The sequence below is a fragment of the Gymnogyps californianus genome, chromosome 14 (genome assembly GCF_018139145.2).
Source record: "Gymnogyps californianus isolate 813 chromosome 14, ASM1813914v2, whole genome shotgun sequence".
Classification (NCBI taxonomy): domain Eukaryota; kingdom Metazoa; phylum Chordata; class Aves; order Accipitriformes; family Cathartidae; genus Gymnogyps; species Gymnogyps californianus.
In genome coordinates this window covers 2,107,655-2,123,251 of record NC_059484.1, presented here as the reverse complement: position 1 = coordinate 2,123,251, position 15,597 = coordinate 2,107,655, and the positions used below count along the sequence as shown (strand labels likewise).

Here is a 15,597-nt window from a genome sequence, read left to right as displayed (position 1 = left end):
TTCAAGGAAATGACACTCCGTCCTCCTGTACAAGCACAAAACATTCCAGAGGCAAACGGTGCTGTCTGAGTGCCGAGGCGCATTATACAGAAGCAAATAAAAGATCACAGACACGGCGGGTCATCGCCAGGCAAGAACAAAGGCAGATCAGGGCTGCGGGAACAAACGCTTCCCTTTGTGCAGCAGAGTTGCCTAACAAGGACAGTCCCACATCCCTCAGTCCTTCCCACCCCAAAAAATCCTGCAGACGGATTGAGAACACTCATAAGGTACCATGGTTGGAGGCAACGGAAGCTGAGACTCTACCTCGTTCCCTCTAACGTATATACCTCTATTTTTCCAGCAGTACCCATGCAAAAGACGACACTCCCCCAGACGCCTGTGTTTTGATAATGCAGCTGTTGGCACACTTGCCCAGTGGTGGGATCTCATTTAGTCCAGCAGTTTATTCAAAAGTGCATTTACACTGGTGCCATCAAAACTCACTGAATTATATGGAATTGAACTGAATCTACAGCTATTTTCATCTTAATTCCTGAATGATGGTATTGACAGAGCCAAGGAGTTCCTTGAAATAGCCGTCTTTGTCACCTTCCCTCTGCTCTTCTGCCGCCAGCTCCTCGTACTCGCTGCGCAGGAGGCTGAGGGTGGTGCCGAGGGCCTGGTCCCCGCGGTAGCGCTCCTTGCAGAAGGCCATCAGCACGCCAACCATCTTGAGAACCTTCTCCCGAGTGTCGTGCTCCGGCACGGCCAGCAGATTGGAAACGACCACGCACCAGTCCTGCTCCACCACCGCCGGCACCAGCTTGACTTGCCGGTACTGCTGGATTTTCTCTTCCACTTGATCTCCGTGCTGTGAGTCCTCAAGCAGCATCTGTGGGAAGCGGTGGAACGTGGATTAACATCCCTATCAGAGAGCAACTGCTCCCAGGAGGTGACACATCACGGGAGAGGAGGATGCACGCCCCGTAACACCTGCCTTGGAAGGTGACTTGCAACAGAAAACCAAGACGAGGTTGTGTCCTGGCTCCCTGTTGCCCGTGCATGAAGTTGGCCACAGGGGCTGGTTGCCCACCCTGGAAAACTCTCAGTGACCAGGAGTTTCAGTATCACACGGCCCTGAAAGGGGACTCAAGGGGAAGGAAGTTCAGCAGAAGACCTGTAAAGTCTCTGGGTCTGCTGCTTTGGGCTGCTGGACAGGCTCCTTCAGCACCCAACAACCACCGCTTGGCTTCGTGCTGCTCTTACGAAAGAGATGGAGATCTCTGTCTCCTCCAGCCACAGCCAGACCTTCCCCTCCCAGCCTCATCCAGAAAACCCCGAATACTGAAATTCTGCAGGGACGGTGCTGAAGGCAGAAAGGTGCCCACAGGGACGGGGGCAGGCAGGGCTGCCGGCTCCCTTCTCAGCGAGGGAGACCTGCCCTGAGCAGTGCTGCGGCCGGGGGGAGAAAGGGAAACCTCCCACCACCACCCCGACACCCTTCGGGGCTTGGGTGGTGGAGCGGCTGTGGATAGCGTGAAATTCCCCAAACAGGCTCCATTCCCCCAGTGGATCCTCCTGGCTTGGCTGGTGGCCCCCTGTGATAATGACTACGTCTGCGCTTCATTAATTCGTTCTACGTAACGCAGGGCTGCTCGTCTCGGACTGCTGAAGGCAGATGAGGGCTTCTGCGAGGTTGCTGAGCAGAAATCCAGCCCTGGGGAAGGGAGAGGGCAGCCAGCGTTCCCAGGAGCTGCCGCGAGAAGCGATCGGACAACCCCATCCCCAGGGGCTGCTTGGGTCCCCCGAGGGCGCCCGTAACATTTTCTCTGACCATCAGCTTGGCAGCGGACTCCTGCCGTGCCCTGGGCGGCTGCTGCGGGGAGCTTGGTCGTGCTGTTTTATCCCACTGATTTGCGGGACATGGCGGGGACAAGGAGGGACAACGCCGAGGAGACCTCCCCTCTCCCAGTCACCCGAGAAGGGCTGCCTGCTAAACCCCCGCTGGCCACGCAGGATTTGGGGTGAAAAGGAAAGAAGGCAGCAGGAAAAGCCCTTCAGAGCCCTGGCAATTCGTGCTTCAGCGCAGAGAGCTGCCGATGGCAGTTTACGATTTTCAAACCAACCTATTCGACCGTCACCCAGCCCACCCCAAATCTGCCACCTCCGCTCGGACCAGCCCTGCTCCCCACCGGGCACCAAGGGCTCTCCCATCTCTTCCATGAAGGGGCTGGGATTGATACACAGCATTCCCAGTCCGAAGGGCAGCGAAAACTCATTGTTTTAACATAAACCCAAAGATTTGCCGGGCCTGCGGACTGCCCCCAGCCACAGCGGAGCTGGGAACAGATGGGGCTGCCGGAGGGGCGGCTGTAAAACGTGCAGCAGGAGCGAACGGGAACGGTTTGGGTAAAATGCCCCACGTACGCTCCCTTTCCATGCGAGCAGACAGACAGGATCGCTGTGCGTTAGAGCCAGCGCCTGATAAGATTTCAGACCTGCTAAAATAATTTGCACCTTTACAAAGTCTCCTGGAAAACAACTGTTTTGAAACGCAGACATTGCTCTGCGGTGCCTGAAACCCAAGTATTACAGCAGTAATAATCTGCAGGGCAAATTGGCTATAAACTGAGCGAAAGTGGATTTAATTTCCATTCTCTGGAGTAAGAGAAACACACAGACTAAACAACAAGCGATGGCAAGGAAAGACGGGTTTTAAACTGACATTTACAGCAATAATCCAAGGTATTTGAAAATAAAACACTTAACGTTGCGGGCTTAGCTCCAGCGAGGGACGTGCAGGCAGGCAAGGGCCTCTCCAGCAGGCAGGGGCACAGCAGCGGCGGCTGGTCCCCGGGCACTCGCCTGGCAGCGGGTGGCTGGACGCCGCAGCCGAGCCCGCTGCAGTCCAGCGCCTATTTTCCCTACTCAGGTCCTTGCCATTTTGTTATTTAAACGCCCTTGGGTGGAAACAGCGATGGCGATTTAATGAAAAATAAAGATTTAAGCTCGCTCTGGGCTCTCCCAGGCACTCCTCCCCCGCAGCAGTGGCCCGTGGGCTGGAGGGAATTCACCCCAACAGCACGGACCAGCACCGATGCTGGATCAGCCCCTCCTCACCCTCGTCCTGCGAGGATGATCGATGGCCCCTTTGGCTCGGTGAGGGGGTGAAGGTGGGGAGTGCCTGGCTGGGTCCCGTCCCCTCCCGCCCGGCTCCTCACCTTCTCCATGATGAGGTCGTACAGGAGCGTCACTACACGGACGTGGAGGGTCTCCATCCCCTTCTGCCTGAAGAGGCTCCTGAGGACCTGGAGGCCGCCCATCTTGAGGAACTGCTGCTGGGCGTAGGGGAAGTGTCTCAGCATGGAGGACAGCGCGAAGAGAGCCTGGCGGGGAGAGAGGTCCATCAGCACAGTGGCCACGGCCACCGCATTTGGCGCAGCCTCTCCATGGCATCCCATGGGGACAGGAGAAACACGCTCCAACCCATTTGTGCGGAGCTCCCCAGCAGATGCATTCAAACCTCTCCTTGCTGAGGTGCATCTCCAAGAGTCCCCTTTTGTCCTGATCCCAACCCTCTCCGGCACTGCGAGGCTGCCCGAACTTGGGTGACTTCCACCCAAACTCCAGCCTGGACTGTCACCGCGTTTACTAGAACGATAACCCAGAGGGACCTGAGGCCAGCACCTGAACAGACCCAATGCCATCACTTCTCCTCACAGTTCACCCCCACCGGTCCTCGGTACAGAGCCCAGCTATGGGCTAAGGACAGGGCGAAGGCGGGCCAGCACCACTCAGCAGAGCCTGATCCCCTCGAGATGATTTGGACGCCTGGGGAACGTCATCTCCCTTGCACCCACGCGGCCAGAGGACAAGACCATGATGTTTTCCCAGGACATAGCCCCAAAACAGGGTCTGTTCATGGTGCAGCACCACGCACCGCCAGCGAGAGACACCAGCACGCCCGCACTTGCCTCCTGGGCCTTGAGTGGCACAGGATTAACACCGAGGAGGCAATTAGGGGCCAACCGGCTGAATCTTACACTCGTCTGGTTTTGACAACTGCGGTTTGCAGAGGGGACGGCTGACACTGCCCGGGGCAGGGCTGCTGCCCGAGCGGGGACGGGGATGCTCATCTGGGTGCCTGCCAGTGAGCAGAGCTGGCTCCTCCACACACCGAGGTGGACCATGCATCCCCGCTCTCCACGGACAGATCCGAGCTGACAGCCACGTCTTCCCCAGTCCCATTGGTTTCTATTTTCCATCTTCCGAGTTGCCGCTGGTGAATTGGAGGATGTTTCCGTCTCCTTTTCTAACCATAGGCCAAAGGACAGGGGAGGGAAGAAATGCACTTTTGGCCTCGCTGCTGCACACCGCTGCGAGAGCCAGGGCGGAAAACCCACCGGAGCTGCTGCCCTGTGCGGAAGGGGCTGGGGCACTGACCTGTCCTTGGGATCCTGGCCTGGAGAGGGATGGGAGACCATACACAGCATGGGAACTGGAAATTAAAAGCCTCTGTCCTCCTGGAAAAGGGGGTTCAACCCTCGGAGGCTCTTGTAAGGCCGCATGTGAATGTGGACAATACTGAGCTCATCCCTCTTGTTCTTCTCCAGGGGTTGCCGGCAGGATGCGTTCAGGCTCACTGGAAAGAACTGTCCTGCACCCACCACCCAGGGGTTCAAGCAATGCTAGTGAGGGTCTCTGCACGCCCACCCCAAAATGAGCTTCGGATTGAGCCTTGGGCACTCCTGGGAGGAGTTTCTGAGAATGGAGCATCCTGTGGTGCACTTCTCCAGCCAGCATCTCCTCACACCCGGGGCCAAAAGCAAAGGGGTTCCCCAGCCTCTCCCATGCCTTTCACTCACTCGAGGACTCTTACCATGGACTAAAGGGGAACGTGTTTGTGGGAGCTTGTTAAAACACTGGCAGCACACCGCTGTTTGCACAACAGCAGGTCCGTTAAAGACGAATGAGAGAGCTGGTGGTTCCCTCACCCTGCCGAACCCCCTCTCACAGGAGGTCACCATGTTAAACGGTGGGGCTGGGTTTTCGGGAGCAGCTAGATAATTTTACGGCCCGTAAACAGAGGCGGCATCACACGCTAAAGCGAGGGTAATGAGATCTCATGCTTCAGGGAGTACGGCGAGGAGAGAGGGAGGGAGGGAGGCGGCGAGGAAGCCCCCACCCCGACAGACAGCGCTGCACATTTGGCTGGGGGCTCTCGGCGCTGCTCGGCTGGCTTCAAAGCCACTGCCAAAGGCAGGACACGGGGCTCCAGCAATTAGCTCCTTCCAAACGTCAGCTCCCATGTTTGTTAGCCTCTGATCGTTACGCCTGCCATGGGGACCCTCGCCTTTCCTCCCAGAGGAGCCGCAGCACCGAGCCCTGTCCCCGGCGTGGCTGGCAGAGCTGCCGTGCGTGCCGCTGCTGGCAGCGGGGGTGAGACCCACAGCGCCGGGAGGCCAGCGGGCACCGGCCAGCCAGGGCTGCTGGGGTGGTCTGGCACCCATGGCCACTCTCCTGCACCCCTGGGGAGCAAAGCCCACCCAGCGTGGGGAGCAGCGCAGGATCCCACACTCTCACGATGTCAGCGATGTCCCGAGAAGCGTTTACATCGAGCTCAGCACAAAAACGGCTTTACCCAGAGGTGCATCCCCACTCGCTCACCTTCTTCTTGACAGCCAGGGGTTGTTCCGTAGCCAGAATAACCAGGAGCTTCTGCAGTGCCCCCCCTCGATTGCTTCTATCTGGACTTTGGGGTTGCTGCAGGGCAAAAAGCAAAAGGCAGGTCACCAACAGAGTGGGGCATGGCAGGGTGGGACAGACTCCGGGTCTGTCTGAGGCAGCACCCTGCAGCGGACACAAACGAGGGTCAGTCGAGCCTGATGCCAGAGCAAACCCCCCCGGCTCCCACCGACTGCCGTTCGTGGTTACGGAGAAGGTGCGAAGCCCTGCAGGCCACCTCAAACACAGCACATGACCGATGCAGCCTGAAGCAATGGCAACGGGCCTGGGGAAGGGCACGCCGGGCCGTCCACATCACCCCACCATGTGCCCACATCCTAACCATCTTCCCCTGGCAAGCAGCCCTCCCCTGTGTTTCTCTCGCAGCTATTAATCCTCTCGCTTTGCATCGCATCTATTCCTTAAGAGCCTTTTATTTTGGCTCTCGCTTTCCCCCTCTCACCCACTCCTTGCTTGCTGTTAACATGCTGATTTATTTAAACACTCCTGTGCTGCAGCACCAGCCCTCCAGCTCACCTGGAGGAAGGTCCTGCTTGTCCCCAGCGCCTCTGAATCACAAATTATGCCTGGGCTCAACACCCACACACCTCTTGCTTGAAATGCTTTTCTCCAAGGACTATAAATGGCTAAATGCATCCTTCTGTCTGCAAGAGCCAGGCTAAACTTTCAGGTCTGGATGTGAACAGCTATCCTAGGTGCAGGCAGACGAAGACAAGCCTTGCCTGCCATCCGCGCTGCCCCTGTGTACTGGCTGCCCGGGCAGGGGCACCTCGGCCACGCAGACGCTTTGCAAACCCACTTCTAGTACATCTTTGAAGCTGGTGGAGAGGTTAGATGCTACAGGCTCTCTCTTTGGCAGGGCTTTCACAGTCGGAGCACGACGTACCGGCTGTCTACGTCCCTGATCCCAGGTCTCTCGCGCTCCGAGGAAGAGCTCCAGCACTTCACAGCCTTTGCTCAACTTTGAACCAGCAATTGCACTGCGGCCAGACAAAGGTCACGCGTCCCTGCTACAGCAAAACACTCACAGCTCTTACTGCTACCAGAAAGCTGCTGGAGCAGCCAGTGCCAAGCATCATCCAAGAAATAAGAGAGACAGAGGCAGACAGGGTTATAAAAAAACAAAAACAGAAGACAAATAGACTTGGGCAGGGAGCAGCTTTGAATTAAACCTATGGGTCCCAGCAATACAGCAAAACACTAAGCTCCTCTCTGTCAACCAAGGTGCCAGGCAATCTTTCCAACCCTCCCTGCTCCATCCAGGCTTTGCTTCTCACACCATTAGGAGTCATCCACGGCTCAGAGGCAGCAGATCTGGTGTGCAGGTTCCCGACTGCGATTACCAGGCTGACCTCAAGGCAGGAAAAGGGGGTTTGTTGAAAGCCACCTTTGATTTCTCCTTCCTCCCCACTTGCTGCGGCAGGCACCCAGGCAGAGCCATGGCGCAGGCACCCTGCCGAGGAGGGGGACATCTGCAACCTGCCCGCACAGGGCAGGAAGGAGAAAGAACAAACCCAGAAGCTTCAGGATCCTCCTGCAGAAGAGATTTTCGCAGCATGGTCTGCACATGTGCCCACAGACCCCCGTGTGCCAGCACTGTGGCAGCCCCAGCATCCCTGGGAGCAAACCAGCTTCTGGTAGTGCCTGGGTCCAGGTGGGACCTGATGCACCTACCAAGATGTGTTTATCCCCCATCCTCACCATGTCAACAAGCGCAACAGTCTCTCCTCCTGCAGTAACAGGGTTTTATTTTCCACCTCGACATGGTGGAAAATGACCCAAGTGGCCAACTCCCTCTTCCTGCAGAGCAGTGATGGCATCTCTGATGGCCTGGCCTGGGCTCTGATTTTGGAGAGTGAGGAGTCAACGCAAGCAAACAGCATCAGCCCCAAAACCTTCAGCTGCCCCCAGGCAAGCCCTGGACCCAAGGCAATTTTCCCCCAGACGACAACCACTGCTCTCATCTCCAGCCCTACCTGCAGTCACACGGACAGCCACGGCCCCTCCAGCACAGGGACGGTGCTGCAGCCCTGCAGCATCACGGCACCCCATCCAGCCTCAGCAACTTCTTCCAGGGCAAAGATGGGAAGAGTACAACGGTGGGATGGAGGACAAACAGCTCCCAGAGCACCCAGGGGTTGGCTGAAGACCCGTCTAACATACCTCAGCAGGAGGAAAGGTGCTAAGTGTGACCCTCGCCTGAAAAGAGCCAGAGATAAGGAACATCTACCCTACAGAAGTGAACAAATCCTGCACCTCCTTTCGGTCCAGATGGATGTATAAGCCAGACATATCCAGGGCTTGTGATTAGACTCCTTTGGGAGTCCAGAGACGCAACACCCAGAAGGCAGCAAGGAAACACAGCAGCGAGAAGCAATACGTCCCAAGGTCACTGAAGGTGCCCTCCGCAGTGAGCTGGGCACAGCCGGTGCTCAAGCTGGGATGGCTGTGCACAGCCGCGCTCACCACAACAGCACAAAACCTTCTCCTGCAGAGGCAGGCAACACGAGCAGAGCCACTGGGGCTGTGATCAGAGCCCTGCGCATCTCCAAAACCCACCCAGCCACTACAGGAGATGCAGAGCCATAGCCCTCCTGCTGTGACAAGCTCCGCTGCAAACCAGGCAGGAGGGGGAAGAAGAGTTTTTCTCTAGCTCTGTTTTTCCAGATGACAGCTTTGGTCTCTGCCTTTGTCTGTGTACAGTTGGGTTGTGCTTGTTTCTGCTTCGAGCTTTTCTGGGGGAAGTCACGGCACAGAGGTTCAGCTTTGCCTGGCACATCATCAGCCACGCTGTCAGGCATGTTTTCAATGCCGGGGCTCCGTGATCGGTGTGAATGAGAGGCAAAGAAACCCCAGCTGCATTTCCAGACCCCAAGTAGGAGCTGGCAACTCTGACACTCAGAAAATACAACTTCTGATCTGAAAACCTGACCAAACTTTACATGCAAGTCACTCTGGGCAAGGGAAACCAGAGTAAGTAAAGAACAAGCTTGCAGGCAGGCACTTTTCTGAGTATAACTGCACTGAAAGGAGAATCTCCTATGCCAGAGGCCTCTTAGTGCCATTCAAGAAAAACGTTAAGTTTGGGATATCCAAGTCCTTTTGTCACATTTATCTAAAATAAATAATAAAAACTCTGCAGCAAGGGACGCAACTGAAAAATTGGTATGCCTTTTAATGCTTGACTGGTCACCTGGCGGATTAGATGTAATTAAAATCTCTGAAGCATGGAGTTTTTGCCAAGGAGCACCTCTAGAGGTTACGAAGCCTTCCTGGATGGTAGGTGTGCTGCTCACTTCTCAATGTTTCTGTTGTTTAATGTCTCTACTATCAATAGTCTGGGCTTCACACTAACAAACAAGCTCATTTGAAGGTTTGGAAAACTCAGCACAGATCTGTACAAATTACACTGTCAAGCCCAGGGAAAAGCAGCCTGAACAAAATAAATACAATGAGACAGACTGTGGAGCGCTCGCATGGGAAATTCAACCCGTGCTAATCTGCTAATGGATAAAGGGATGGTGGCACCAGCAACGAAATTCGCTGAAATGAAACTCCGAGGCTGGGACAGGAATGGAATACAGCCTACGGTGACATCCCGTGATACTACAGTGATGGCAGAGATTTGGGTGCACTCAACGGATGAGATTAACCAGCCTCAAACCTGGGTGAGGAACAGCCACAAGGCTATGGGGACTCGACATAAGCGCTGTGCTCGGGTTCAAGCAGCTTCCCAAGAAAGACCCCCCTGTGCTAAACAGCCCCAGTTTGCCCTGGGAGGACCCACCCCAACTGCGGGGTCACACCACATCCCCTCCAGATGTGGCCCTCACCGCACTTCTGAGGTCCTCGTGCCGCCCAGCCACGTTGCCCGCGTCCATCACATCCATCTCTCTCTCATTCTGTTCCTGAAGAGTAGAAAACAAGGCTGGGTACAGGCTCATCGTGTTTGATCCATGCCAGAAACTGCCTGGGCGCTGGGACAGGTTGGGGTTAACGTGCAAGCTGCTGGTGTTCATGCTGGCCAAGATGCGTTGAGCAGGGGTGAAAAGCTTGGGGAGACCGGCAGGAATCTCTACTGCCCGCAGGTGCCCATGCTATCGTCTCTGAGGAGCTCCTGAGAAAGCTCTGTCCCTTGCAAGGTGGGCTTTGTTCTTCAGCAGAAGTTCCTGAACTTCTTGAGACCTGGGCCATCCATCCCAGATTGTGAGAGAACCTCTGAACAGCTCTGGGCACGGGCCACCAGACCCTCTCGATACAGATCCTGGAGACAATACCCTCTTTCCCAGCGTGTAGACTATGGTCTACTCTCTGTGCTTTCAAATCCCAACTCAGGCTGATCCTCCATCCAACTCAAGACGTCCCTGCTGCCTGCAGACCTCCTTGCTTCTCCCCACCTCTCCCAGGGACCTCCGCAGACGGGCTCACCTAGCAGTGATGGGGCTGCCACCCACACCGTCACAAGCACACTGCAGCACTAAAGACGCACCATTTTGACCACAAGACAAACAACATTTATGTTTCCCACTGCTGCCTCCTTCCGAAGCTCCTGGAGTTGTGACTTTGCTGAGCACAAACGTAATGTGCCGTTTCATCAGCCCAGCACGTTTCCCTTTCAGTGGCTGGAGGAGGGTGCCCATGCCGTTCGGCAGAGAGGGGAAAACACAAAAGCAGGGGAGGGAAAGCCAACAGAAAACCTCCATTTGAGCCTGCCTGCTGCAGCTCGCAACGGCAGAAAGAAACAGTCCATTTTCTGCCAGTTTATATTTCACTGCGTTGGAGTTACAACTTCCCACGAGGGGCCAGAAATTATTACAGCCAAGGCTTGTTTGCTAGAACACCACAGGCCTCAATGGCGCACGGAGAGGGGAACAAAAGTAATAAAAACAAGGGCTGACATGCTGTGATCAGTGCTATCGGAGTAAAATTGAAATGAAGTTGCCGCAGCGCGCCAGTGACCGGTGGCAGGTCCTGCCTTGGGCGGGTGGTGAAGGCAGAGATGGGACCCAGCATCTTCTACAAGCTGCCAGGTCAGGATGTTTGCGCCCTTCCTTTTTTTCCTTCCGTTAAAGCTCTTTGTGGAAGCAGCAAGACCTTAGGATGGGGATGACCGGCTAGAGAACCCACCAGCATGATGGAGGCTTCCTGGAGGAGACGTGGTCTCACAAGCTGGGATCAGAGCCCTCCAAACAGCCTCCCCACGCGCTATAGCTTGCAGTCCCCCACATGCTGCAATTCCCCCGCACCTTGCCGTTGGGCTGTTAGGGACCCACTCGTGGGACGGCTGCCGTTTCTCCCTGGACATTGTTTTGGGCATGCTAAGGAGCAGCACCGGCACAGGGGATGAAGCTGTTGCTCCTGAAAATCCAGCACGGGCTTCTCCTTTGCCATTTTCACTGACAAACTCTTTACATGGAAGCAGCTCCCATTTTGCTGAAGGGATTTTTTTTAAGAGTACTATCCATTAAGAGAGATACCCTTACCCTGTTCCTCCTAGGATGACCCCAAATACACATGCACAAATTTAGGAGAGACTTTTCAAAGTTTTTCCAGACTGCACACGCGAGGGGCGTGGGAAGACTGAAAAGCAGCAACACAGCCCTGAGGCAATAGCGGCTCTTGAGTTAGGTGGCAACTTGCAATACGGCAGCAAAATTAGATTTAAATTAAAAAAAAAAAAAAAAAAAAGGAAAGCCAAGCGGTGCGGAGGGACCTGGGGACTCGGAAGCACAGAGCAGGGCAGGCAGGCAAATGCCCTCGCGTCTACTGCTCTGGCAAGGACACACAGAGAATATTTATTTCTTCGCCTGCTTGTTGTACAAACCACATGAGATCCTAGGAAAAAAAAAAAAAAAAAGGGTCACCTCCTTACTCTGAGCACCCTGCTGAAGCCAGGTAGAGAAAGACCAAAAAGAGGTGCAAAGGGGGGAGTGCAATGGAGGGGATGCTCCTGCCTGGCAGGAGCAGGGTGCTGAGCACAGCACTTCTCCTGCCCTGGCTGGAGCGTGTCCCGCTGTGGCCGCACACCCGCTCTCGTGGTCACCGGCTGCTGAGCTACGCCAGCATCCTCCCCAGGGCACAGGGAGGTTAAGTCTGGAGAGCTCGTGCTTTGATGAAAGCCCGGCCTGACGGTGAAAAGGCATGATAATCATCGGGCTAGACAGGACTTAATGGGTCTCTTCTCTCATCAGAACCAGCGGTCTGCGATGCCGCATGGGAAATCAAAGCCAGGGATCAAAGTCTGTAAGTCTGTGAAACAGCCTAAAAAATTTAGTATAGTCTATTTAGCTTGTGCTATAACCAGAGGATCAGAAAGAGGCAGCAAGGCAGCATGGCTTACCTTGCCCTTCCCCTCCCTCCGTCCCCCTCCCCAGTTTTCACTCCAAAACCTGTTAATGAAGAAAATGAGAGTGCACCAACGCTTTGCTCGCAAGAGAGTGAATTGGCTCAGGACTGAAATGTGCCTACGATGGCATTACAGCTCCAAGCCTTGCCTGGCCTCTTGTGCCTCTCAAACCGTCACACCTAGGTAAGAATTTGAAAGGCGATGGAAAAGGTCATTTTTGTGAGTCCTGGAAACCGAAAGCAATACAAGCAGGCTCACACATGAAAAGGCCAAAGACTTTTTCAGAGGCCTCTGTATTTGGAGGATTTCTGACAGCTCTTGTAAGTATATTCATGTTAAAATTACCTGACAAATAATAGATAGAGAGATAAAACTGATCATTACGATGTCAATGTTTAAAGGTTTGACTGGAATTCAGTAATTCCAGCCCGAACTATAGCTGTAAATCTGAGACTCTGAATAAGGGCAGAAAAAAGAGGCAGGATGATCAGCAGCTCGTTAATACTTGCACGACTGAATTACAGATTGCAGGTTTAAGACAAAAAAAAAAAAAAAAGGCGTTAAAAGGTCCAAGTGAGAAGTGACACATGGGGAGAATGTGCTTTCCTATTGCATTCAAAGCACTGGCTATGGCATGAACTATCCCCATCGGAAATGCCTGCGGAGCAGCTGCAGCGAGCCCAGTCGGCTCCGAATCCGCAACTTCCCAGGTAAGCACCGCCCGGCTACGTCTCCTTCCGAACTTTGTTCTTAAGAGGAGGATAACTGAGACAACTCGATGCGAACAATTCTGCAGCCCCCTCATCCTCTGAAACGACCACCCTGGCTCTGCCGTGGGATGCCAGCAAACGACGCTTAAGTGCAGGGTTGGCGAATCTCTTACAAAAATATATATTAACACAGACGCTTTCCATTATTGCAGAGTCCCATGCTATCGAAAAGGACGTTTGCACGCACAATATGAGATGTACAGGGTAATAATAAAATAACCCCAACAAGGCTGCCTGCGACTATTTGGAGTTAGAAGCAGCAGGGATGAAGCACAGACACCCCCAAGGCACCCACCGAGGTCCGCACGCAGCAGAACTGGCCTAGAAAGCCTCTTCTCTGAGCACCAGCTCAAACCTGAGTTTATCACAGACAAAGGCTTTCAGAGCTATGACTTAAGGAGATTAAAAACCACCCAGAAAAATGGAACCCTAAGTAGTTCTGCGGATCAAAATACAGCAAAGAAGAAAGTGGGGGTGAGGGGGGGAAACCTGACAAAAGGAAAACTAGGTTTCAATAGGCAACACAATACAACAATTTCGTACGAAAGATGTGAAGCATAAAAGACATGTTAGATGTTCAAAAGCACAGAATATAGGAGAGACACAAAAAAAACCCGGAGAAGATGAAAATCTCCATTTCAATGCAATGCTGCCTTCTCACTTTCTACCAAGCCAGGCGCTCATCACAGTAGTGGGGGAGCAGCAGCATCCCTGTGAGAGCAACACGTCTCAACGTGACATAATGAATTACATAGATGCAAGTATGGTTTTTAATGAGCAATTAGGTTATTGAGTATTTGTTGCTAAGAGGAGGAATAGAACTGCAGAGAATAAGTTGGAGCGGAGTACGTGATTCTGTGATTTTGATGGGCTAATGTGATACTTAAACCGAGGGAGCATGAGTCACCCCAGAGACGCAGAAATAGTGTGGAAGGCTGCCTGGGAAAAGCTGGGGGAACCTTGGCTTGCTACCGACCATATATCTGCGTCCCAGGCACCAGCAAGAGATAGTTGAGCTTCTTATGAGCCCTGCAACGATCCTACTCAAAGCAGGAGGGCTATAATGTCCCATTACGGACAAGCCCTGAGCTCCCTGAGGACACAGTGACATCTGGTTTAACCGGGGCAAACTCTGCTCTCAGATACACGATGTAAGTGGGATTACCTACCGTGAGTTTCTGGCCCTTTGCAGTCACAATGATTTCAAGCTGGAAGCGTAGAGCAGAGCTACTTCTTGCGGCGTGGCCAGGGTCGAGAGCCGTTGGGAGCCCCACGGGGAGGGAAGCTGGCTCGCTGAAGCCCAGGGAGGGTGAGGCTAAGGCAGCTAATATTTTGGAACAGGGAAAAAAATCAGACGAGCTGCAGCGCCATAATGTAGCATAACAGATGGATAATTAGATTTATATGAAGAGCTGTAAAAGTAAGTAATTAAATAAAAATACAGAATAGCGAATCCGCTGCAGCGAGACACCTCGCAGGGGTGCAGAAAGCCCCCGCAGCCGGGACTCAGCGTCCCAGCCACAGGGGAGCGGGTGGCGGAGCCGGGGCACTCGTTTGGGCCAACCAAAACGAGTTGTCACCCAAAGCATGACTGCTCCGGAGAGGAGTGATGTGAACAGAGGGACCGAGTTGAGCTGCAGCAAAACCCCTCCTCCTCCTCACCTCTCCACGGAGCAGAGTAGAAGAGTGAATACCGACTTTGGACAATAAAATCTTAGGTGCCATAACACGATCAACCACGCCAGATTGTTCTGCTGAACGCACACAAACAACAAACTGACAGCCTGTATTCGTATCCGTAGAAAAAAAGGTACCACGATAACGGGCTGGAGACTGCACATGGTAACAAAGCAAGCCCAGGCAGGAATCCCGCCGCCCTGGCACGCGTGAGGCTCCCGAGGACACCCCCAGAGCCCCTCTCTTCTCCCGACCCTTAGCTTTGCCAGCTCTGAGATTTACTTTGGTGCCAGCACGTACCCCCCAGCTACGCAAACATCAGTGCTGATGGCTGGGTGACTCGCTGGTCTGCTTTGGAGGGGGTTGTGCACCTGAAGCTCCCACCGACGCCAGGGCAAGTGGAGGGGTGCAGCTTTCAAGAGCCTCAAATGCCAGCTCAGCTTCCACGAGTTTAATCAAAGATGCACAAAACCATTTTATGATTAAAAAGCAAAGGTTTTTGGAATCTTGGGGCTATTACTATCACACTATCAGGACGGAGCCGGAGGAGCCAGCAGAGGAAAGGGTATGAAACAGCACTGTCAAGGCTAGCCCATCTTCTCCGTTCTCCTGATGGTGATGGATGGGCCCGTGCAGTCCACTCTGGAGGGTTTGTCAACCCGCTGTGATTTAAGGGCTGGACTGGGTGACTCATGCCCCATCTGCAACGATCAAGGGAACTGCGTGAGCTCTCTCCCAGCACAACGTGTTGAATGACTGATCCTTCCAGGTAGGTGCGAGCCACTGCTCCACGGTGCATGGAGAAGGACATCACAGGAACTCTCCCTGGCGCTCAATCACCCCAACCAATGCTTTATTTTGAGGCATAAATCAACCTTAAGGCTGTATGTGCTGTGCTTACAAAACACTCCCTATGCATTTCTGAAAGCCTGTTATTTTACCGTAGGTCAAACGCGTATCGGTGCCTAAGGATAGGATCTGTTTCATCAGAGGCTGCATTAATAAAAAGCAAGCGATTCTCTATGAGTGCAAGCAGAACTCACTTATTTCCATGCCATTTTAGCCATAGCCCACAAA

At 53.9% G+C, this 15,597-nt stretch overlaps 1 protein-coding gene across 1 annotated transcript in view; it reads right to left on the bottom strand.

Moving 5' to 3' along the window:
• Positions 1 to 236: 236 nt before the first annotated feature.
• Positions 237 to 15,597, bottom strand: part of SIL1 (SIL1 nucleotide exchange factor) — a 77,077-nt gene continuing 61,716 nt past the window's right edge. The window contains 4 exon segments of the mRNA XM_050905209.1: positions 237 to 874; positions 3,204 to 3,368; positions 5,650 to 5,708; positions 5,711 to 5,745. Coding sequence (XP_050761166.1) covers positions 524 to 874; positions 3,204 to 3,368; positions 5,650 to 5,708; positions 5,711 to 5,745 — 610 coding nt within the window. The 3' untranslated portion in view covers positions 237 to 523.